Source organism: Etheostoma spectabile, unplaced genomic scaffold, assembly GCF_008692095.1.
Source record: "Etheostoma spectabile isolate EspeVRDwgs_2016 unplaced genomic scaffold, UIUC_Espe_1.0 scaffold00007816, whole genome shotgun sequence".
NCBI classification, from domain to species: domain Eukaryota; kingdom Metazoa; phylum Chordata; class Actinopteri; order Perciformes; family Percidae; genus Etheostoma; species Etheostoma spectabile.
This window is the reverse complement of record NW_022603525.1, coordinates 915-26804: the sequence shown is the minus strand read 5'-3', so window position 1 is coordinate 26804 and position 25890 is coordinate 915. Positions and strand designations below refer to the sequence as shown.

The 25890-nt window shown below is 38.3% G+C and overlaps 1 protein-coding gene across 1 annotated transcript; it reads right to left on the bottom strand.

The window, feature by feature from the left end:
• Nucleotides 1–2637: 2637 nt before the first annotated feature.
• LOC116678712 (uncharacterized) lies at nucleotides 2638–18809 on the bottom strand. Its single transcript, XM_032508460.1, has 11 exons — nucleotides 18341–18809; nucleotides 15664–15765; nucleotides 10166–10304; nucleotides 9733–9943; nucleotides 9309–9413; nucleotides 8907–8940; nucleotides 8692–8763; nucleotides 8107–8214; nucleotides 5424–5485; nucleotides 4468–4752; nucleotides 2638–3513 (listed from the first exon to the last, which is right to left on the bottom strand). Coding segments are annotated over exons 1-11 (1995 nt in total). The 5' UTR covers nucleotides 18342–18809.
• Nucleotides 18810–25890: the final 7081 nt, after the last annotated feature.

Here is a 25890-nt window from a genome sequence, read left to right as displayed (position 1 = left end):
CCTGTAAATAAACACACGAAACAGAGGCTGGGCCTTTCTGGACAGAAACCACAAAATTACATTTCTCACCTGATCTCAATAAGTCACCTTGTAAAAAAAATCTGACCTGTTTTTCACACAAATTTATGACATAGGCTCATGTTTAAGGGGCAAATGTGAAATACGATCAGGAGTCGGCACAGGGTTATTATTTGAAAATTTACTGGATGCAGACGCACCGCATTTTATCAGTGTGGTGACTTTTTCCCCCACTGCGTCCTGTGAGCAGACCTCTGTCCCTGGTTTTGGTTGTTGAAGTTTGTAAATCCGGCTAGTTTGCTGGGGCCACAATAAAGAAAAGGAAAGCTGTAGCTGCGAGGTGGAGTGAATGACAATGGTGGTGCTACAACTGTGGGTCAGGACACCGGTTTTTGTGATGCAAATGTGTTACTCTTTTGAACACATTGTTTTGTCAAGCAAAACACTTTCTTTGTGACCCCAGCAAACTAGCTGGAATTACAGAACTCTACAACACTGAAGCTGAGATGTCATACAACTTCATGTCAAAAATGACCTTAATAAGGCCTTACAACTCATGTTGCATATAAGAGCAAAAATTAGATCCATGAGGTCAAAAGAACTGCTCCAAGAGCTCAGGGAGAGTTGTAGAAAGGCACAGATATGAACAGGCTAGAAATAACAAACCGGCATTATTTGTTTCTGAGAGCTCAGTGTCTCCAACCAGGACTGGCCATCCAGCCAAACTGAACAGTTGGGGAGAAGAACCTTGATGAGAGAGGTAGCTAAGAACCTGAAGATGACTGTGACTGAGCTCCAGAGACCCAGGTTGCAGGCCGACAACCACTGCTGCAGATCTGCACAAAAGCTGGTCTCTATGGCAGAGGTGACCAATGAGAGCTTCTCCTCAGTGAAAGACAAATAAAAAGGCTTCACAGTTACTCACAGCCTGGGAGTTCATCAGGTTTGTTTTTTGCCTTTCATGTGTTTCTGAAACTATCTCCATCTCCACACAGGATATCTGAACTCAGTCAGAGGGATCTTTGGGGTGCTTACCTCTCTCACCAAGGTTCTTCTCCCTAGCTGTTCAGTTTGTCTGGCCAGTCAGCTAGGAAGAGTCCTGGTTGACCCAAATCTTCCATATTACACTTATGGAGACCACTGAGCTCTTGGAAAAAAAGGCAGTAGAGTTTTTTTTCTAGCCTTGTCCAAATCTCTGTCTTGCTACAGCTCTCTCCGGGCTTTTCTTCAGCTCTTTTGACTTCATTTTTGTTCTGATATGCACTATGAACTGTAAGGTCTTATTTAAAAAAGTGTGTTCATTGAAAATCCAAATCAAACCAATTCATTCAAGACAGCTGGACTCTGATGAAGGTGTGGAACCATCTCAAAGCTGAACAAAGAAAAATGGACGGCGCCTGAATGACCTACATTAGTGTGACAGCAAAGTTACGTATTTACTGAAGTATTTACCTGATAGCTTAATTAATTACTTTGAAACCACAAGATTCACAAAAGGCATGGTCTATAAAACTCCAGTAATGAAGCCCTCTAAAGATCCTTTAAAACCAAGATTTCTTTAAATACATACTATAACCCCTTTAGGTCTACATTTTACATAAATAACATAAGAATTTAATACCTTCAATTTCGTCAAGAGATTTTCCTTTAAGCTCATGCATCTTTCCCTTTTCCAGTGCAAGGAGCAACTTGGAAATTTTGGCACTCTGTATGGTAGGCTCTGACAGACGGTAGAACTGTCTATGTACTGATATATCGTGCCCCATAAAATCAGCAAGCTGATCTAGTTCATTGCTCTTCAAGTTCAGGATTTGTGATGTGGTCGCTATGTCTTTGCGCAGTTGAGTTGATCGTAGATACTCTGGCCTCTTGGCACCACACTCATCTGCGAGCTGTCTGAGACACTGATGTCCTCTGTAGTAAGTCAGACAATTTGGTACAGCAAACAAGTATTCATTTTGGTCTGGGACACCACATTCTTTCCTCTTCTCAATCATAATGTTGAGTCCATTTACCATCTTAGGTGTCAGCAGCACTGCTACCTTTCTATCCCTTTTTCCTTTTAGTTCAACACGCTCAAAATAGTTGCAGAGTTTCTTTTCACACTCTGACAGCCCCAATTCATCAAGGGTGTTTGTTTCTTTGTTTCTTTCCAGAAAGTGTCTCAGTTTCATCTTTGAGACCTCCCCAACACGTCTTCTATTGAAAAGGACAATCTTGGTCAATGCGGCTTTTGCAAGGCTGGAGTAGTTCTGCACTGTTGTCTCCTTCTTTAATGCAGCAGTTGCTGATTCAACAGTTTTGTCAAGATGCTTGTTAAATTTCGTTACATCATCAGTGAGCGGTAATTTGGCTGTTTTGTTATATTTCAGGTCACTAATGGTGCTTAAGGCACAGTGGGATATGTACTCCGACCACTTTGCAGTATAAAGCTTCTGAAACGCCTTTGAGGATTTAATCAAGTTGTCATCTCCAGCCATAAGAGCATGACAATGAATGATGTCACTCACTTTCAACAGTGAGTGTCCAATTTTAAGTGCAAGGCTTGGAGTTTTGTAACAGTTCTTTTCTTTATCAAATCCTGCTGTTTCTTTTACTGCTTCAATTACTTCCATGAAATTACCTGGTTTTATGGCATCCTCTAAGGTTAGGATTAAGACCTTTTGCGAATGGTTTGCAGGAATCTTCCCAGCTGACGGATTTTTTGGCGGATATAGTCATGTTTTGAAGGGTCATGTCCATGTTTTGCGAAAGGGTGTCAGCATACCGAAGAAGGCAGAAGTCATTACGAATAACACTTGCAATGACATCGTCATGCATATGGCTTAACATTTTAAGCACCCCATCATCAACTGTGCTTGAACATGCTGACTGGATTGCAGATGCTAGGCCGAGCACTCTTTTTCTTCCTTGATGATCCTGTTCCTCTGGTTTGGAGGAGCACCTTTTCATATGTCTCCATAGTTCTGGTCGCAAAAACATACCCTTACAATGGATACAATATTCATATTTTTTGCATTCAACCTTCTTGGCTCTGCGCTTCACTTTGAGCTGACCACTTCCTTTTTTCAGCACATCTCTGTTATACTCAAAGTTTCCCCTGTTGCGAAGATTCTCTAGAAGCTTCTTCCTAGTTGTTGAGCTTGCTGGGAGACTAAGGGCATATGCAACATCAGAATTCTCTTTTATGTGAGTTTTATAATGCCGCGCTATTTTGAAATGAAAATCCTTGCAAATGAAGCAGAAATTTTGTCCTGCTTTTACAACACTGGTTGAAGGTACTGTGTTGGTGCAAGATTGTCCAGTGTTAGGGGTGTCATCTGTGACATTACAGTTCATAGAGGTATCCATTAGTGATTCTTCAGCGACCTGTAATGTTGGGTTTGCCAAGCTGTTTATTGGTTCCTCATCCTCTGTGTCACTTTCTGAGCCTGGAACGTATTCTGGATCAGATACATCATCCGATAGCTCCTCTTCACTGAAGTCACTTTTATTCTGATTAAAATACAAGGAAAATAAAAGAAACCATAAGGCATACATAACACCTGTAATAAACACTACATGACAATCAACAAGCAACAAGCAACTGGACCTCATATGTTTCTCACTGTGCTTTTATAAACCACTACTGAGCGCGCAGACACACACACAAACTAGGACTGTTCAAAATGTTTAAAAAGAAAAATATTTTAATAACAAAAGAGAAAAATTATTTCACATAAGTTGCTCAAAGCGGTCAAAATAATGAATGTGGAAGCAGTCTAGGGACAACAAATGTTGTAGAAATGCCACTGTGTGGACTATAGTTTAACTGCTGAGCACATGGCTAATTAATTATGCTCATACTCTGCTCGTTCACTTTTATTTTTGTTCTGTTTGTTTGCTGGCTTTTATTGTTGAAGTTTTGTTTCCAGTCATTCCATGTCAGAGAGTGTTAAACTCCACACCTCTCTTCTCCTGTTATTTTAGATTAGATAGATAATTGCGGTGGTAAACATACTACAACTATGGGTAGGAGGGGAAGCGTAATTTAAGCAGATGGAGCAGTGTCGTTCACCTTGTGTTAAAGCCGCAGTACATAAGTAAAAGTACGACGACGCTTAATTTATTAACAGTGAATTGAAGTCAAGTGGTAGATATGTTACCAAAGGTCAGTCGCTGAAGTAATTAAGTGGTTGCTCAAGTAGTTGAAAAGAAAATCTTGATTTAGCAATTTCATTTTATCAACATCATCCTAACTAAAAAAAATTACGATGTATAATCGATTTATTTATCACAAACACACGGAAGTCTTTGTGCTAAAATAGTGCTTCTAACTGCTAAACACACAGGGTTATTGGACCATATCAAATCATGAGTCATATACAGAAGCAGAAAGCGAGCATCTTTTCAGGTCATGTTAAAGAATTTCTTGCATTTGAAGCTATACCAACAAATGTACAAACAAACCTCTTCAGGGAGCACTGTAGAGGAGAGAAATGGTGTGTTGCCTGCAGATAGAGAGACGACTGGTGAGTGGTCTGCAGATGGAGAGACAACTGGTGAGTGGTCTGCAGATGGAGAGACAACTGGTGTGTGGTCTGTAGATGGAGAGACGACAGTTGAGTGGTCTGTAGATGGAGAGACGACAGTTGAGTGGTCTGTAGATGGAGAGACGACAGTTGAGTGGTCTGTAGATGGAGAGACGGCTGGTGTGTGGAGAACAGGTTTCTCTACTGTACATGGAGCCATAGGCTGATGGAGGGAAAAAAGGGAGAACAGAGGAGAATGAAAGAGGGAGACATGGCAGTTATTTCAATGTAGAACATCTGCTGCTGAAATACTGAATTTGAAATTGAGCTGATCTACCAACTCACACACATTAAATATTATCTGAACATATTTAGCTAGAACATTTACTGAGCAGACTCACAATATTTACATTTTGCTCAATGGTGAATACCTTGTGAAATTTGATTCTATAACTCATAATTGAACGGCAATTTTTGGAAACGTGGTTAACAAATAATGACAAGTCAATGAGGATGCTGCCATTACATCTTTGGTATAGTGGACTGCTAGGGTATTTCACCTTACTGATGTTTTCAAAGTTCATACAATTTCAAATGTAATTTGTGTTTTGTTTTCAAATCAAAATAGAGGTATCAGCATCTGTGAGAGTCCACAGTCAAAGAATTATTTTGGTGACATCAATTTGAGAATACATTTTGTTACATTCACTGTTAACACCAAATCTATTACCCATGACACAGAATACACTATTTGAACTAACACTTTAAACCTTTTGGAAAAGCAGTTCAATAAATATCTTTTTATGCCAGTTCTTAGTGCTTATGTAGGTGTAGGTGGCATAAAAACCTTATGGATACTGCTTCCAGTAAAGGGTTACCAAAATAACTACTTACCAAAGTCTTTTGTCTTTTGTCTTTGGAGTGAAAGCAGTATGTATGCCAGACAGTGGTGCAAACTGTTAAAACCACAAAATACTAAGGTTAGCATTAATGTTGTAATGTTTCACAATGAAGCTACAAAGATATGTACAGCTCGTCAGTGCTACTGTTGAGGAAAACAGGAGGAATTTTGTGCATTCCACACAGAGACCTGAGCAAGATGGCCAGGCACATCCACTCAACACCATGGATCCCTTGTTGTGATGCTGCACAACAGCGTGTCGAACAGCAGGTAGACAGCATCGCTGGGATTTAGCTGTGGTGTGTGGTGGTGGCTGGCCACTTCGCTTTGGTCTTGGGATGAAACTTGCCAAACCCCAGCCTCTACTGTGCTCCTACCGCTACTGCTGTAAACATCGTCAAAATCTCACCCAGTGTTGCTAGAAGACCACTAGTTATTTTTCCTCAGTGCATTGCGCCAGATTTTGACAATGTTTACAGCAGAAGCAGCAAAGTAGAAACCACCATGTTATTTTAATAAACTCCAGGGGCCTCATGTATAAAAGATTTAGCAGTTTTTATACCAGAAGATGGTGTATGGCCAAAACATTAAAAGAGTACTTACATACAGAGGTGGGTAGTAACGAGTTACATTTACTCCGTTACATTTACTTGAGTAAGTTTTTGAAAAAAATTGTACTTCTAGGAGTAGTTTTAAATCACTATACTTTTACTTGTAACTGAGTAGATTAGTGAAGAAGAAACTGTACTCTTACTCCGCTACATCAGGCTACAAGGAGCTCGTTACTTTTCTTTTTACCTCTTTGGTATTCTACGCGTCATTGTTTTTACCCCAGTGTACGTCTCATTTTAATGTTTTATTTTGACAGAGAGAGAGAAAGTCTTCCGCTTAAGGTGGTTACCTTAGGAAAAGTGCGAAACAGCAGCTACATCATGCGGCGTCTTCTGTGTCGACCAAAACAAACGGACATGTGAGCGTTCAACAACTCAACATCTAACCTGAGGAAACGTAGCGGTAGTTTTAGTTTCTGCTGTGGAGAGGTGGATCTTTGTCTTTTAGGTTACATACGGTATGTTTTACACATGCAGTATCCATCCAAATTTAATGTGACAAGTCTCTCACTTAAGCTATTTTGTAATTAATAAATTAATTTTAATTTATTTTATCGATTGGATGAACAATAGTTCGCCTAAATATGATTATTTTGTATTTTTGTCGGTCTGATTGATGCTTGTGTTAAGAAATAAATCAGACGTTACTCAACAGTTACTCACTACTTGAGTAGTTTTTTCACCAAGTACTTTTTTACTCTTACTCAAGTAATTATTTGGATGACTACTTTTACTTTTACTTGAGTCATATTATTCTGAAGTAACAGTACTTTTACTTGAGTAAAATTTTTGGCTACTCTACCCACCTCTGCTTACATACAAAAATATTCACATGTATAAAAGCGGGCGTACGCCAGGTCCTGCGCACATTTCCTTTATACATCACAATCAACGCGAAGTTGAGCGCACGGGCACGAGCCACCGACTCCGCCTTACCTCCTCCTATAAATTAATATGGAAATGCCTGTAGATGCGCCCCGATGTCATTCTTTGTCCAATTTTCCGTCCTCATGTTTAACAGAGGTTAACATGTGTAACATTCTCCAGATGAATGATCAAACTTTTATGGAATATCAGCGACTGCTCAACAGTTTGCGTGATGGCCAGCACATTCTCCCATCAAGGTAATTTTTTATACATCACAAAGTGTCCGTGAAAACCAGCGTACGCAAACTTTTTGTTTGTACGCAACGTTTATACATGAGGCCCCTGGTGTACTTCAGGGCCTTCATCTCGCAATGTGGGCCACTTGTTTTTTCACAGAGTCAATAGCTTGACTCATTGAACAGCCTAATATCTGATTTCTTCACTTTTCTGTATAACAATAACAAAGTTCATGTTTTTTCCTTAATTTTTTGATTTGGAAAACAATGGGTGCAGTTTTCTTAATGCATGTTCACTTGTGAATCTTTAAACTATGATGAGGATTTTAAGGCTTCATTCGCTTTTTAACCTATTTCTGCTGGATGCTTCGCACCGACACATTACATCTACCGCCGGTTACTGCGTTGAACCTGCCGGCTGCTGCGTGGTGCAGCATTTTGTATCCGCCTGTCTTTTCATGACGCGTGCATCAGAGAACGCAACGTCATTGGTTCAAATACACATGAGGCGGGTCTTGTTGGCTATTTAAAGCCATGTGACCACCAAAATGTACCGTAGTTTGCTGAAAATCATGTCAATCAACGAGACATACATGTGCGTTTGTTTATGAATTTTTGAGAGACAAGCAAGAAAATGGTTATGACAGAGGAAGATTTTGACAGCGAGGACAGTGACATTGAGGTGGAAGATAGTGAGGAGTTTGGGAGGGAGGACGTGGTAGATGATGATGATGATGAAGAAGTGCTGGATGATCCTTTGCGCCACGCAGCAGCCGGCAGGAGGTTCAGAGTTGCGCAATGCAGTAACCAGCGGAAGATGTAATGTGTCGGCGCGAAGCATCCGGCACAAACGTGTTAAAAACAACTTTAAGTCTGTTGATTGTGAGGGGATTGTCTTTCTACAGGCAAACACAGTGTACATGTGTAATGCAACATGTTGATCTTAGAATTTTTATACAAACCTTCACATCTTAGCCCCCACCACTTCAATGAAGAAAATGGCCCACGGCAAAGTGAGCATTTTTCAAATGAGCCCAAGTTCTCTTTCACAACACGATGTTTCTTGCAATCTATAAGAAAAAACACATTGAAATTTATCTTGTGAATACAGATTTGAATTTTGTACTTTGATTACTTCCTCTAGGGGGCTGAAATCTAGCCTTGCAATGCCAGCTCAAATCTTCAGAATGTTTTCTTCTCTGGGATGTTGGGGTTTTATTGTTTATTAAATTCTAGTTTAATTTGAATGTAAATTTGAATGTTATCAATTGATATCCCAGGGGGATTTTGGGACTGTCTTGAGACAACACCGCTGTGTTAAGCAGCGTCAACTGATCCCTGGTGTAAAGAATAGTGTCATGGCTGTACACAGACTCCCCAGACACAGCTGTAATAAGCGTGAAAAACAGTGAGGCCAGAGCAGACACAATTTCACTAGTGTCCGTAGTGCAAATAAATAAAATCCACCAAATAAATCCAAAGAAAAGTAAGATAAAAGTTCGAGGAGAAAGAAAAAAGAAGAAAACAATGGCTATGCCAATTCTTACCCGTCTCTCTCTTCCTCATTCCTCCTGAATTATCTTGCTTTCTTCTCTTCCTTCCTCTCTGTTCTTCAAAACCTTAAATAGATTATAATGAAAATGAAAACAATTGGATTGTGTAAATTATGTATTATATCCCCCTCAAATGACTTACTACTTATTATAAGGTTTTGCCTGGTATGTCCTTCCTCTATTATGTTTTTTTTATAAATATTTCTTACCATCATTGCAACCCCCTGGCCTCTTGGCTTGCTGCTGTTATCCAACCAAATTTCCATGTGGAAAAATAAAGCAAAACCACAATTAAAACACTCAAAGGTCACACAGCCATTACTAAAACATCAGTCATAAAAGAGTAGATTACGGATAAACAAGAGAAGAGGAAAGAGAAAACCCATCAGTCATGGAAGAATTACATCTCCAGTACCTATGAGATCTATGTTACTTTCGGGTCTAATGCTACTGTGGCAAATTGGCCCAAACACCATGAATAAGCACACAAAACATATAACAAGGGTTATGGAACCATAACAAACCTAAATCCTATACAGAAGCAGAAAGTGAACATTGTTTCAGGTCATGTTAAAACACTTGAAGCTACACCAACAAATGTACTAACAAACCTCTTCAGGGAGCACAGTGGAGGAAAGGAATGGTATGTCGCCTGTAGATGGAGAGACGACTGGTGTGTGGAGAACAGGTTTCTCTACTGTACTTGGAGCCATAGGCTGATGGAGGGGAAAAGGGAGAACCAGAGGAGAATGAAAGAGGGAGACATGGCAGTTATTTTAATGTAGAACATCTGCTGCTGAAATACAGAAATTGAAATTGAGCTGACATATCAAACTTCTGGCTTGCATTTCATTTGTATCCGGCCCCAAAGAAATTATCTATATTATATCACTATCAGAGAGAGGAGACCGAGAGGACGGATAGAAGACAGAAAGGAGACAGAGAAAAAAGATCTTATGCCATGCTGCAGTCTTCTTATTATATACTATTAATTACTATTTTTTAAATAGATTCAATTGGTCACATGTACTCTACCTTGGATATTTGATGCCTTTGGGAAGAACGCCATGGCAGGTTTTCTCCTCCGTAGTCATAGGTTATTTCTTGCCCTTCCTCAATGTCAACAATGGCAAACAAACACAGACTGGGTACACCATCCACCTCTATTTTTTTCATTTTTGCATTTGGTTTTTCAGCATCATTCACGAGTCTGCCAAGTGTCCCATCTTCACTTGAAGCATCAATGCTACAGGAGAAGGAGTTAAATATCATAACAAAATTGGGATTAAGAAGCAAGAACATGATTGCCAAGCATTTCTTTTACCCAGAAATGTCTGCATAGGGCCATTTGCACTAGGGGGCCAACAGAGTCATCGTGGTGCCACTATTTGCCCCCATAGTGGAAACAAGGGTCATGAGTGGTTTTGTTATTGATCAAGAATATCATCCTGCAATTCAGCTTACACACCAATGTTCCGTTCCTTTGTGTTTGAAGACGTATGTATACTCATTCCACGCTGTAGTCTTATCAGTCGTCTTCAAAACTCCTCTGTACTCCAAAACGAATGAACCTTTATGAATGGGCTCCAATGCAAACACACCTCTTCCTATCAATAAATTAATGAATAACAGTTAGTGAAATTATTAGATTGAAAATTTTAAATTGTGATAAAAATGACAATGATGCGGAAAAAAAATTGAATTCATAAGATCTGCTAACTCACTCATCACATATCTCTACATTACTGTACAGATTCACAATATTTTCTGTTTTTCCTTGATGAGAAAAGGCATAACCTGATGAAAACATTGGGAAATTTGACCCTATAATTGCTTTTGTCATAAGCCAATATTTAAAATCATGCAAAACTGTGATGTGACATACTATATTTTACTGCATGGCCTTGTATGCTTCACGCTGTCGTTATAAACCATCACTGGCCACACAAAAACACACACAAGTCTAATATCTTAAAGTATTGGTTCACACTGTCTCACTGTAGGCCTCACATGCCAAACACCGGTCTCAAAAACCATGACCATGGAAACACAAAAAACACACAAGTCTAATATCTTAAAGTATTGGTTCACACTGTCTCACTGTAGGCCTCACATGCCAAACACCGGTCTCAAAAACCATGACCATGCAAACACAAAAAACACACAAGCCATACTGAATCTTAGTCATATACAGAAGCTGTAAGTTAGCATTGTTTCAGGTCATTTTAAAGCACTTCCTGTGTTTAAATCTACACTGACAGTGGACTGACAAACCTCTTTGAGCAAGACTGCGGGAAACATGGCTGCTGTGTGCAAAAATCTGATCAAAATTGACCAAAAACAACTAAAACTGAGCTAAAAAAACAACTAGAACTGAAAAAGGGAATTTAATAAGATTCAAGCATATTGGGATTTGGGGGCCTTTATGAATTGGCTTCAATGCAAACACACCTCTCCCTATCAATTAATAAACGAATAACAGTTAATAAAAACAAGTGTAAAAAAAAGTGAAATTATTAGATAGAAAAATTTAAATCGTGATAAAAAATGACAATCATGTGAAAAAAAAGGTGAAATTCATAAAATCTGCTAACTCACTCATCACATATCTCTACATTACTGTACAGATTCACAATATTTACTGTTTTTCCTTGATGAGAAAAGGCATAACCTGATGAAAACATTGTGAAATTTGACCCTATAACTGCTTTTGTCATAAGCCAATATTTAAAATCATGCAAAACTGTGATGTGACATACTATATTTTACTGCATGGCCTTGTATGCTTCACGCTGTGGTTATAAACCATCACTGGCCACACAAAAACACACACAAGTCTAATATCTTAAAGTATTGGTTCACACTGTCTCACTGTAGGCCTCACATGCCAAACACCGGTCTCAAAAACCATGACCATGGAAACACAAAAAACACACAAGTCTAATATCTTAAAGTATTGGTTCACACTGTCTCACTGTAGGCCTCACATGCCAAACACCGGTCTCAAACACCATGACCATGCAAACACAAAAAACACACAAGCCATACTGAATCTTAGTCATATACAGAAGCTGTAAGTTAGCATTGTTTCAGGTCATTTTAAAGCACTTCCTGTGTTTAAATCTACACTGACAGTGGACTGACAAACCTCTTTGAGCAAGACTGCGGGAAACATGGCTGCTGTGTGCAAAAATCTGATCACAATTGACCAAAAACAACTAAAACTGAGCTAAAAAAACAACTAGAACTGAAAAAGGGAATTTAATAAGATTCAAGCATATTGGGATTTGGGGGCCTTTATGAATTGGCTTCAATGCAAACACACCTCTCCCTATCAATAAATAAACGAATAACAGTTAATAAAAACAAGTGTAAAAAAAAGTGAAATTATTAGATAGAAAAATTTAAATTGTGATAAAAAATGACAATCATGTGAAAAAAAAGGTGAAATTCATAAGATCTGCTAACTCACTCATCACATATCTCTACATTACTGTACAGATTCACAATATTTTCTGTTTTTCCTTGATGAGAAAAGGCATAACCTGATGAAAACATTGTGAAATTTGACCCTATAATTGCTTTTGTCATAAGCCAATATTTAAAATCATGCAAAACTGTGATGTGACATACTATATTTTACTGCATGGCCTTGTATGCTTCACGCTGTGGTTATAAACCATCACTGGCCACACAAAAACACACACAAGTCTAATATCTTAAAGTATTGGTTCACACTGTCTCACTGTAGGCCTCACATGCCAAACACCGGTCTCAAAAACCATGACCATGCAAACACAAAAAACACACAAGTCTAATATCTTAAAGTATTGGTTCACACTGTCTCACTGTAGGCCTCACATGCCAAACACCGGTCTCAAACACCATGACCATGCAAACACAAAAAACACACAAGCCATACTGAATCTTAGTCATATACAGAAGCTGTAAGTTAGCATTGTTTCAGGTCATTTTAAAGCACTTCCTGTGTTTAAATCTACACTGACAGTGGACTGACAAACCTCTTTGAGCAAGACTGCGGGAAACATGGCTGCTGTGTGCAAAAATCTGACCACAATTGACCAAAAACAACAAAAACTGAGCTAAAAAAACAACTAGAACTGAAAAAGGGAATTTAATAAGATTCAAGCATATTGGGATTTGGGGGCCTTTATGAATTGGCTTCAATGCAAACACACCTCTCCCTATCAATTAATAAACGAATAACAGTTAATAAAAACAAGTGTAAAAAAAAGTGAAATTATTAGATAGAAAAATTTAAATTGTGATAAAAAATGACAATCATGTGAAAAAAAGGTGAAATTCATAAAATCTGCTAACTCACTCATCACATATCTCTACATTACTGTACAGATTCACAATATTTACTGTTTTTCCTTGATGAGAAAAGGCATAACCTGATGAAAACATTGTGAAATTTGACCCTATAATTGCTTTTGTCATAAGCCAATATTTAAAATCATGCAAAACTGTGATGTGACATACTATATTTTACTGCATGGCCTTGTATGCTTCACGCTGTGGTTATAAACCATCACTGGCCACACAAAAACACACACAAGTCTAATATCTTAAAGTATTGGTTCACACTGTCTCACTGTAGGCCTCACATGCCAAACACCGGTCTCAAAACCATGACCATGGAAACACAAAAAACACACAAGTCTAATATCTTAAAGTATTGGTTCACACTGTCTCACTGTAGGCCTCACATGCCAAACACCGGTCTCAAACACCATGACCATGCAAACACAAAAAACACACAAGCCATACTGAATCTTAGTCATATACAGAAGCTGTAAGTTAGCATTGTTTCAGGTCATTTTAAAGCACTTCCTGTGTTTAAATCTACACTGACAGTGGACTGACAAACCTCTTTGAGCAAGACTGCGGGAAACATGGCTGCTGTGTGCAAAAATCTGATCACAATTGACCAAAAACAACTAAAACTGAGCTAAAAAAACAACTAGAACTGAAAAAGGGAATTTAATAAGATTCAAGCATATTGGGATTTGGGGGCCTTTATGAATTGGCTTCAATGCAAACACACCTCTCCCTATCAATAAATAAACGAATAACAGTTAATAAAAACAAGTGTAAAAAAAAGTGAAATTATTAGATAGAAAAATTTAAATTGTGATAAAAAATGACAATCATGTGAAAAAAAAGGTGAAATTCATAAGATCTGCTAACTCACTCATCACATATCTCTACATTACTGTACAGATTCACAATATTTCTGTTTTTCCTTGATGAGAAAAGGCATAACCTGATGAAAACATTGTGAAATTTGACCCTATAATTGCTTTTGTCATAAGCCAATATTTAAAATCATGCAAAACTGTGATGTGACATACTATATTTTACTGCATGGCCTTGTATGCTTCACGCTGTCGTTATAAACCATCACTGGCCACACAAAAACACACACAAGTCTAATATCTTAAAGTATTGGTTCACACTGTCTCACTGTAGGCCTCACATGCCAAACACCGGTCTCAAAAACCATGACCATGCAAACAAAAAACACACAAGTCTAATATCTTAAAGTATTGGTTCACACTGTCTCACTGTAGGCCTCACATGCCAAACACCGGTCTCAAACACCATGACCATGCAAACACAAAAAACACACAAGCCATACTGAATCTTAGTCATATACAGAAGCTGTAAGTTAGCATTGTTTCAGGTCATTTTAAAGCACTTCCTGTGTTTAAATCTACACTGACAGTGGACTGACAAACCTCTTTGAGCAAGACTGCGGGAAACATGGCTGCTGTGTGCAAAAATCTGACCACAATTGACCAAAAACAACAAAAACTGAGCTAAAAAAACAACTAGAACTGAAAAAGGAATTTAATAAGATTCAAGCATATTGGGATTTGGGGGCCTTTATGAATTGGCTTCAATGCAAACACACCTCTCCCTATCAATTAATAAACGAATAACAGTTAATAAAAACAAGTGTAAAAAAAAGTGAAATTATTAGATAGAAAAATTTAAATTGTGATAAAAAATGACAATCATGTGAAAAAAAAGGTGAAATTCATAAAATCTGCTAACTCACTCATCACATATCTCTACATTACTGTACAGATTCACAATATTTACTGTTTTTCCTTGATGAGAAAAGGCATAACCTGATGAAAACATTGTGAAATTTGACCCTATAATTGCTTTTGTCATAAGCCAATATTTAAAATCATGCAAAACTGTGATGTGACATACTATATTTTACTGCATGGCCTTGTATGCTTCACGCTGTCGTTATAAACCATCACTGGCCACACAAAAACACACACAAGTCTAATATCTTAAAGTATTGGTTCACACTGTCTCACTGTAGGCCTCACATGCCAAACACCGGTCTCAAAAACCATGACCATGGAAACACAAAAAACACACAAGTCTAATATCTTAAAGTATTGGTTCACACTGTCTCACTGTAGGCCTCACATGCCAAACACCGGTCTCAAAAACCATGACCATGGAAACACAAAAACACACAAGTCTAATATCTTAAAGTATTGGTTCACACTGTCTCACTGTAGGCCTCACATGCCAAACACCGGTCTCAAAACCATGACCATGCAAACACAAAAAACACACAAGCCATACTGAATCTTAGTCATATACAGAAGCTGTAAGTTAGCATTGTTTCAGGTCATTTTAAAGCACTTCCTGTGTTTAAATCTACACTGACAGTGGACTGACAAACCTCTTTGAGCAAAACTGCGGGAAACATGGCTGCTGTGTGCAAAAATCTGACCACAATTGACTAAAAATGACTAAAACTGAGCTAAAAACAAACTAAAACTGAAAAGGGAATTTAATAAGATTCAAGCATATTGGGATTTGGGGGCTTTGAGATAAAAGACATCTTCGAATCTCAAATCCAGCCATTACACTAAGCAAGTACACACAGGGTTTAAAGCAAAAACTTACCTTTGATGGGGTTGATGTATCTCCAGACACACAACGCTTTCTCCTTCTGCAGTCTTACGTGATTTTGTGCATCACAAATGGGGTCTAGTCTGCCTCGCCTCACTGTAAAATATTATGTCAAGTCAGTCCTTAAAAATATACAGCATTATCAAAACTCATTTTAGGTTTGGTATTATGCTAGGCACCGACACAGCTCAAGCCAGACGTGCCATCAGGCAGTTCAGGGACAAGCAATGATGACATTTGCTTCAATCTTATACCAGAGGGATATTCCAGACAGGAGGTTCAACAAACTCTGAGTCCAACCCTGAGATGAGGGAAACTCTGGCTTTTTTTGTTTCAGGAAAACCTCCACCTAAGAGTCAGTTATTATGGTAACCGAGCCTGTGAACCTAACCTGGTCGGGAGGAGGTTTTCTTTGAGTTTCTCTCTGTCTCTCTCTAACACAGCGCTCTTTCATTTCCTCATTCATTCATTCAATCTGTACCAGATGAAATTTACCACAGTTTGTTATCTACATGAATGAAAAAACAGTAACAGTAAAATTAACTGTGTTAAGCAGAATATAAAACTTTTTATTTTCTAAAAATATGGCATTTTCTTGTGTCGACGGTCCCGTTGATGAAAAAGCTGCTTTACTTTGCAGGGTGTCATGTTGGGAGATGATATTAAAGCCCCGACATTTTCAGCGTGACCCGCTCTTAAATGTTTTAAACCTTTTTGTAATGTTCCCTGGACACAAACCAGTAATAGCCATTAAAAATGAGTTCTGCAGTCGGTTATTATTTAATTATTATTATATTATTATTATTATTATTTAATGATGTAAATCCTTTGAAATTAAAAGATTATTTAATATAATTAGGTTAATGATGTTGCTGTATTTCCGTCAACCAGTTTGTTTGTGGTTGTTACCATGGTAACATCGTGTCGTGGCTCCATTCATCCTGCCTTTTTATTGTGGTTGTGCGCGGGCGTGATCGAACATACTCCGAGTTGATTGACCCAACTCATATCAGCTGTTCTGAAACCGACAACTTAGTTTCCCATCTCAGGGTAAATCTACTCAGACATCAGGGTTTGTTAAACCTCCTTCTTGAATGGAACCCAGGTCTAAACTCGGTACAAAACTAGTTTATATGCCCATTAACGATAATTCGCGAATATAGAGCAACAATATTGTATGCAAACAACACAACCCCTCAAATGAAAGCGGTGCCTCCGCAGGGACATTCTAAAACGTGAAACGTGAAAAAGCTTAACGTGGTTTAATGTATCTAAACAACGATCAATCATCAACATATTTATCATGGCTATATCTTGTCATGAACCCTTAAGCCTGTCAAAAAAACGAAACTCAAATCCAACGATTATAGAAGTTAGCTCACGTTAACGTTTTCTTCTTCATTGGTGTCTATGGCGAGGAAAAGGCTTAACGTGAAAAAGCTTAACGTGGCTTAATGTACCTAAATAACGATCAATTATTAAAAATTTTCTCTCACATATTGCTCCTCATAACCAGTGAAAACTGTCAAAAAAATCGGACCCAAAGTCCTATGGACGGTAGCTGACATTAAGCGTGTCTGCTTCATTAAGGGATGTAAGGAAAAAGCTTAACGTGAAAAAGCTTAACTCTCACATATTATATCACCATATTTCTCTCACATATTGCTCCTCTTAACCAGTTAAAACTGTCAAAAAAGAGGAGCAATATGTGAGAGAAATATGGTGATGATTGATCGTTGTTTAGGTACATTAAACCACGTTAAGCTTTTTAAAACGTCCCCCTCCGCAGCTTCCATCGCTCGCGAGCAAAGCCATGTACAACAGAGCGTCCGAAAGCCAGCAGCCAAACCGCTACAAAAAGCCAATTGCTTCGCCGAATATGACTGAAACCCTGACAGTAACTGTGATGACAGAATTAGCTTACCAGCTAGCTGCAGTGCTAAAGCCGTTTACACCAGCTCCACTCCGGCTAACAGACGAGATGCAAACAACGGGAGACACGTTCTCCCGTGACACAAAAAGGACACTGCGTTTGTTTTTAAAACACAAAACCAACAAAATGCCCCTCTCCCACAAACCTAGCTTCACAGCGGAATGGGGTTCAGGCCAGGGGAGGGAACTACTGGAAGTCAAACGTCGCGTTCAAGATCGTCTTGTTAAACGGTTTAAAAAACACAGACAGGATTTGAAGTGCTATTTCTATTTCAATCAAATTAACGCTTGTCATTTTCCTTCGACGGTCGAAACATCCGCGTTCACACAAAGAGGCTGAAAGGGTGGCCAAGATTTTTCTAAGCTGGGCTATCCCTGATATCGACATAACACCGTCAGTCTCTTCATCGCTAGCTAGCTAAACAAAATGGATTTTACTCTTTCAGAAGCTAGCGCTGTTTAGCTAGCTGACAGCGGATCCAGTGAATCCAGATCCAGCATTAACATTCATTCATGCTGGCAATAAGATAAGATAGAATGTAAGACCAGCAATAAGAAAAAGAATAGAGAACAATAAATAATTAGTACAAAAAAAAAGTAAGAAATATGTAGTAAAATAGTCATGACCTTACATTATTTACACAAGTAAATTATTATTAATTATATAAACTAAAGCTTCTTTAAGTCCATCAATGCTGTCAGTCATATATTTATAAAATATAAAATATGAAAGTCTTACTTTTCGAAGTTCATCCCTGTCTTCCCGGCATGTCCACACTGCAAGCCCGCTGAATTTCCCGCGTTGTGTGTAAAATTGGCGCGTCATTGTGTGTATTTTCGCGGAAACGTGTATAACTTGCAATGTCTCTTGCAGCCTCTGGGGGCGCTGTTGGACACACACGTCTTGGTCTCACAAACCCATCCTGCCTTGTGAGACCAATATGTATGAACCTCAGAAAGGCAGGGGGTTGGCCATTACTGTAGAACAACTATATTAACTGTTAGCACTAGAATCTATGTAATCACACATGTATTCATAATGCCTTATATAATTAATATTCAATAGTTATAGCATCAAAAAGATTTATGTTTACGAGACCATCAAAATCGGTTCCGTAACCCGATTGGTCTCGTAATGCTGGTGAGTAAACCTGAAAATTGGTCTTGTAAACCATGTATGCCTACACACACACACACACACACACACACACACACACACCCACACACACACACACACACACACACACCACACACACACAAATCCAGTTCAGTTCACCAGAAGATACAATCGTAATATGATCAAAGTTTTCCTTTTTTCTCAGTTTTCCTTGCAGTGTGTGTGATGGCTTCATCATCCCACTTGTTGCAAGTTAATAGATACACTTTGGCCCGGCTCTTTGTGTCTCATTGTTGCGTGTTTGGAGCACAAGAGGAGTGTTTTCCTGGGAATATCTGCACTCTGTGTCTTAGGTCTCTTCTATCTATTGTGGAACCAGGGTGGGGTCTGAGCTGCTTATTGTGGGAAGAGTTTACTTTTGTTTACACCCCGTGAAAAGGCTGCAAGTCTGTGTGTGTGTGTGTGTGTGTGTGTGTGTGTGTGTGTGTGTGTGTGTGTGTGTGTGGTGGTGTGTGTGTGTGTGTGTGTGTGTGTAAACTGAAGGTTCATGAAGCAACCATTGAAGGATAATTTCAGTTTATTACAAATTTGGTCTTATTTATTATTTTTGACCATCATTTCTAGGAATAGTTCATATTTTGGGAAATACATCATTCACTCCTTCAGATAGATGAGAAGATTGATACCACTCTTCTTTGAGAACAAGTTAATGTCCTTCTCAATGCCAGGTAAATGTTTCTTTTCAGTGATTTTCACCTTTTAGGAAATACGCTCATTGGATTGTTTTTGCCAAGAGTTTGATGAGAAAATCAATACCACTCAATGCTATTGTTCTTCTCTATTGCTGTGATCTTGGACAACGACAGCATCACTAAAGAGAAGTCTGAGGGTCAACAATCATGAGCTGAGAGAAAATAAATAAGGCCAGAAATGATCCGGCAAACTGTGCGTTGTAAACATCCATCACAGGTGGACTTACATTTTTTTTATTTGACCTACTGTACTTGCAATAGTTGTCACACACATTTTTCCTCTGCAATTATTTGCTGACATTCCAGGTGCCTCATTTTCTGTTTTGCCAACAAATAAAGCGGCTTAGATAATCTGGACATGTTTCCAGACTTCTGCTGTTACATATCATGATCAACAGTAACAATGGCCTAAACTATAAAAATAGTCAATTATGTAGTTATTTTCATAGTTAGTCAATAGTTAATAAACCAGAACTATCCTTTTACTCTGTCTTGCAATGCATTGAGTGTGACCCAGAGATAACTTCTGTTAGGATTTGACACTATAAATAAAGTTGAATTTAATAGGATATTACTTTAATTGAAAATGACATAGCATTGTTTTTTCCCACCTCAACACTTTTCCCTCCTGCTGAATTGTGTATCTTTATTGCCGACCTCATTCTGTGTCAGGAGGTGTTTACTGAAACTCCAACCAATTAAATAATCCTTACTTCTTCAACAATCCTGCCACTCCCATCACATAAATTGTCCTTTATCTCTACCACAGATATCCAACTGGTTTGTGAACGCTCCCTCCCTGCATTATTCATGGCCTAACATGTTGTTTTAACAGGAAACCGTACAATACAATAAATGATACTCTCTTATCATTAATAAGTTGCAAGAAGTTGGTTGAATCAACTAAAAGATGACATGCAAGCTATAGAAAGAGCACTTTTAACACCTGTGCAATGTAAAGGAATATAAAATAAACACAAATCTTGTTTCTGGTTCATGTAAAGGTTTTCGGTCAAAATCGGCTCGGACAGGTGACTGGACCCACACATTCACTGTAGGTCTATATTGTATTGTTCTGAACTATTTATATAGACTAAAAACATATCCAGGAAAGCTCTTATATTACTGTGTAAATGTTTTTATTGAACCATTGCCCCCGATGTTAGGGAACCACACAAGGGTATACACTGCTTGAAACTAATGTCAAAGTCTTTGACATGCTTCAATACTGTCAGTGGTAATTTATTAGTTAATTCAGTTAACTTTCAACAACTTGCGCTGTATAAAAATGCAACCATAAAGTCACAGTCTTCACTGTGAAGGATGACCTACCATGAGCAAGCCTCTGCAAGTGGATTATTGAAACCAGGAGTTGTAAATTGTGGAGAAACACAACTGGCAACCCAAAACACTTTGGTATACTTTGTATAATTGTCAACAGTAGCAATGAGTGGATGTGATTTGTTGAAAACACTGGAAATGTTATGGTTTTGGTGTTTAGTCTTATTTTGGTAGTCTGTTTTTCAGTTTTGTATTTGGCTCCGTTTCCTGTTTTATTTGGACGGTCTGGTTTTCTGTCTTGCCTTGTCTTGTTTTACTTCCTATCTTTTGGTTTTTCCCGCTCTTGTGATTGCCTGATGTTTCCCACCTGTTCCCCAGGCCCTGGTGTCACCTGCGTCTCGTTACCTGTGGCCCTCTGTATTTAGTCTTTGTGTTCCCCTTGTCCTGTGTCAGATCATTGTTTATGTTTTCAGTTTGGATAGCGTGTTTGTTAGTCGTCCCTGTTTGGTTCATTCTAGTTTCTGTTTGGACTTCCTTTTCTTCTTGGACATCTTTTTGCCCGCTTTTTCCAGGTCTTCTTTTGTTTTTATATTTTTGGGCTGGTATTAAAATTCATTGTTATCCACTCCACTGCCCACCTTCCTCTTATTTGGATTATAAGAGGAAATTGTTATATATGAATGTTGTTGTTACATATAAATAGGCTTTCTCTGCCTACACACTGTTACTCCATAATCACGTAATGATGACTAAACACCAACGATTCACTGGCTCCACCTGAGATAACCAAGTAAAAAAAGTTTTTTCAAGGTCAACCCTAAACTCGGCAGCCTACCTTCAACAGTACAGACATTACATCTTAACTCAAGTGTTGTATACATACATGCTTCTGTATTTGCACACTTTATTCAAGGTCTGGGAGTACTGTTGAGCAAACATTAAAGTCAAATCTATTGAGCAACACGTCCAACGGCTCCGGCCTCCTCCCAGCCCGGAGTTTCAGCCGCTGTGTTGAAACGTTCACTGTTAGACTTTGCTGTAATTTCTACAGTTACTTACCACAAATGGCCCAGTAAAATACCATAATTTTCTTTTCCGGTTAATTACTGTAATAAACATTGCATTATGGTATTGACATTTCATTTACAGTGCTTTACTGTATATTTTGAATTTGCGGTACACTGTTAAATCTACTGTATTTCTACAGTTACTTACCACAAAATGCCCAGTAAAATATTCGTAATTTTCTTTCCGGTTCATTACTGTAATATGCATGCATTATGGGTAGTAACATTTGATTTACAGTGATTTACTGTATTTTTGAATATGCGGTAGTCTGTTGTAAAACAACAGCAGTAGTGATACTGTAGTTAAATAAGACAGACTTCATAAAATATTTAGTTAATGTTAAAGAAGCATAGAAATTAAATGGAAAAATAAAATATCTCTACCAATTAAATTATTTCATTTATAAAGATATTTTACATTTACATTTACATTTATTATGCTTTAGCTGTGAAGGTAATTTAAATTTTGTGATATGACCTCACGACTTCAAAAGAATAGCGGGTAGATACTTCAAAGTGTTGAAAGAAGTAGCGGCTCGAGACATCAAAGGAGTACCGCTTTGGTCCGTGCGCAGCAGAGTCCGGCACACACACTCTACTCAGAGAGAGAGCGGAGCAGCGTCAGGTAAGATCAACCTTTGCTAATTCTGTGACATTAAAATCTCTGCTGATAGCCTTCGCAAGCGGCGACGTTAGCTTACCGACCTGTGTCATAGCTGGGCTAGAGCAAGCTGTTAACTAGCTTCCCCCCCGAAGGAAAACCAGACGCGCTCCAAATTTTCCCATGGTGAGGATTAGCTAGCTCTAATTACGACGTTCGGTAAAGCTAACACTACTCGTTTTACATTGCGCTGTTCGGCACATCTTTTTTATTTGTCACACCATTGTCTGAAATACAATGTAACCATATTCTGGGAGTTTAGGTCGGTTCTGCTAGCTTATGAGCTTGCTGTTGCCGTATTTTGGCTAACATTACCTCCGGTTAATGCTAACGTTAAACTCCCAATTCTGTTGTTGGTTTGTCAGTGTTTAGAATGATTAAGCACAACTTATTACAGCTATATTTGTGTAGTTTTTTAGCTAAAAAAAAGACGTGTGGTAAATTAATTCATCGTTAACCACATTAAGCTCTAGTTTTGGTGGCAAATTCAGTGCCTCCAGCATTTATGGAGAGTAGTTTTTTGCCTTAGCTTCAGGTTTTGGCCACTTAAAACCATCGTGATGTCCAGCAAAGATTTGCCTCAGTGCCTTACTTTGCAGTAGTATTATTGCTCTCTACCATGGTTTATGGTGGAAAAGAAAAGTATGATTTTCCAAGCCCCTTGAACTTAAATTTGACAGATTGTTAAACAAATTATTTAAGGACTCTTTATAATGACATAGTGATTAACTTTTAATACATCACATAACATTCTGTGTTATTCTACAATATAAGAGTTACCTACTTATATGTTACCTGCATACTAATGCATGCATTTTTTTATCTGTTGTAATTGTGTTTATAACCCCATGCATGCACTTTAAAAAAATAATTTTCATCATTTAAAATGTGAACAAAAACCAGTGTGAGACTGAGAGAGATGGGAGGGAGAAGAAAGCTGGAAGAAGGCTGGACCCCATGACCCTCAGGAGCACGTGATCCCTTTCAACAATCTATCATACAACAAAAAGTATGTACAGGTATACGTCGGCAACCTGTGTACTCAAGAATTAGAATATTCTGTAGACATGTGAAAAAACATCACTAACGGCAAACTATAGGTTTCTTGTGGAAATGAGCAATGTCCCACTTCCTTTAAACAGGAACCACAAACACATACGTGTGTGTGTGTGAGTGTGAGTGTGAGTGTGTGTGTGTGTGTGGATGTGAGTGTGTGTGTGTGTGTGTGTGTGTGTGAATAAAGGGCTGTATTTAAAGATGACTGCTCTTGATTATGAAAATCTTAAACCTGTTTTTCTTTAAGATTCTTCTTAAGGATCAACCCAGATGAGGGCACCAGGTGCACTGCTACAGTGGGTACAAGCTACAAGACGGGAAGAGTCGTCCAAAGAAAGTGACGAGCATCAGCTCAGAGTCACCACCTTCCTCCAACGGCTCACCGAATTTGAGTGGATGACATCAAACTAGGTAAGCATTTTCTTGTGTGATGTAAAATAGTTAACATCAGAAAAATGATTACACAGTACGATGAAGTGGTGCGGCTACGTACCCTTCCTGCTCCAACAATGACACAACTAAATCATCTTGTATTTACCACTTGTGTAAGTAGAGGTCACAGTTATGCAGCAAAAGCTACAAAGTGTTGTTTTAATTTTAGTTAAAGTTTCTTATGGTTTTTTTGTATAAGTGACTGATAAGAATAACAATCTTTGAAGTTGGTCCAGTACTGAGCGAGAACACTGACCTGCAGCTTTCAAACCGGGTTCTAATGTAATCATATAGGGCAAATGTGCGTCGTCAATTCGTCCACTAAAAGTTCTGTTTTTGCCACTGATGGTGTCAACATATTATTTTAAGTTTCTGACACCCTTTGGAAAGGATCCTAACGGAGATAACCTTTTACTTAAAGAGGAAGTTCCTTAGTTAGATCAGTTTTGTGAAACGGCTCCAAAATCATCATCACCAAACCCATCGACAGACAGCAAAAGAAAGTAGAAAGAACCTTTGAATTATCTGGGGACTTCACTACTGGTGACTTATTTTGTATACTGTCATATTCTGTTTATGCACAAGTTTTAAGTTTGTTAACAGTTAGATGAGAGAAACTCATGACCATTTCTCTGCTTCTCATACAGTCCAGTATGGACCACCTCACCAGAGCATCTCTGGATTGGAGGCTCCATCTTGGCCTCTCTGTCCACCTTCCAGAAGATGTGGATCAGGAAGCAACAGTACTATGGGTCCGGCCTTCACAAATCCTTCTAAGCAGACTGTTCCTCCTTCCAAAGCCAACAACTCAGCTTTGTGGTAACAACCACACCACATTTTGTATACATTTGCAAATACAGGTTATTTAGTTTTCTTCGGGATTTAAAATGTTCAATTCGTTTTGAGAGTCAATTCAAATGGTAACTACATTGTTCAGACTTGTATTTGCCTCTGAATGCTGCCCAGTGTTTTGGCGCATATTTAGACATCGTTTTAGTATCACTTGTATGTCAATTGTCTGTTCTTTTGCACTTTCAGAGTTAAAAAATATCTTGTTCCTGATGTTTTTACCTGAAATAAAAATGTATTACTTTTGTACATGGGCTAAAGTCAATTATTTGGAATTTATTAAATCAATAGAATTTATGTAAAATATTTAAAATTGTTTGTACAGCCAATGCCAAATAGTGTAATACATTGTGAACCACAATTACAATAAAACTATAATACAGCAAGACAATTTCAGTATTATTAGCAAATTGTAATTATAATATGATTACTGTAAGGGTATTATACAGTAAAACTAAGTTACAGTAAGGTACTTTTTCTACTGTAAAACTAAGGTACAGTAAGAGTATTATACTGTAAAACTAAGTTACAGTAAGGGTATTCTAATACTGTAAAACTAAGTTACAGTAAGGGTATTATACTGTAAAAAACATTTACGGTTATGATACTGTAATCGGGTAGTTACAGTAACTTACTGGCAACGTGTTGCCAGTAAGTACTGTAATTGGGGAGTTACAGTAACTTACTGGCAACGTGTTGCCAGTAAGTTACTGTAAGGGTTTTATACTGTAAAAAGCAATTACAGTTGATACTGTAATCACGTAGTTACAGTAACTTACTGGCAACACGTTGCCAGTAAGTTACCGCAAAAATACAATAAAAAGTCTAACAGTGTTGTTTCTCTGTATGAGCACGTCTGACTCAATCTCAGTTTCCTATACACACACTCGCAAGTTCCCTACTGTGTGTGCAGTTTTTTGTGTGTGTGTGTGAGTGTGCAGGGACTTTATCTGAATGTATGTGTGAGTGTGTGTGTGTATTATTACTCTAAACAAAAATCCAGCTCCCTCACTTCTCTCTTCTGTCCTCAGTCTGTCAGTTGGCTGACCACAGTTGTTACTGTTCAGACCAGCT

Coding starts and splice junctions, on each gene's coding strand:
- LOC116678712 (XM_032508460.1), bottom strand. Junction 9,944..10,165: donor CACAAAGGAACGGAACATTG/GTGTGTAAGCTG, acceptor CTTCTCCTGTAG/CATTGATGCTTCAAGTGAAG. Junction 8,764..8,906: donor GCCAGGGGGTTGCAATGATG/GTAAGAAATATT, acceptor AATCTATTTAAG/GTTTTGAAGAACAGAGAGGA.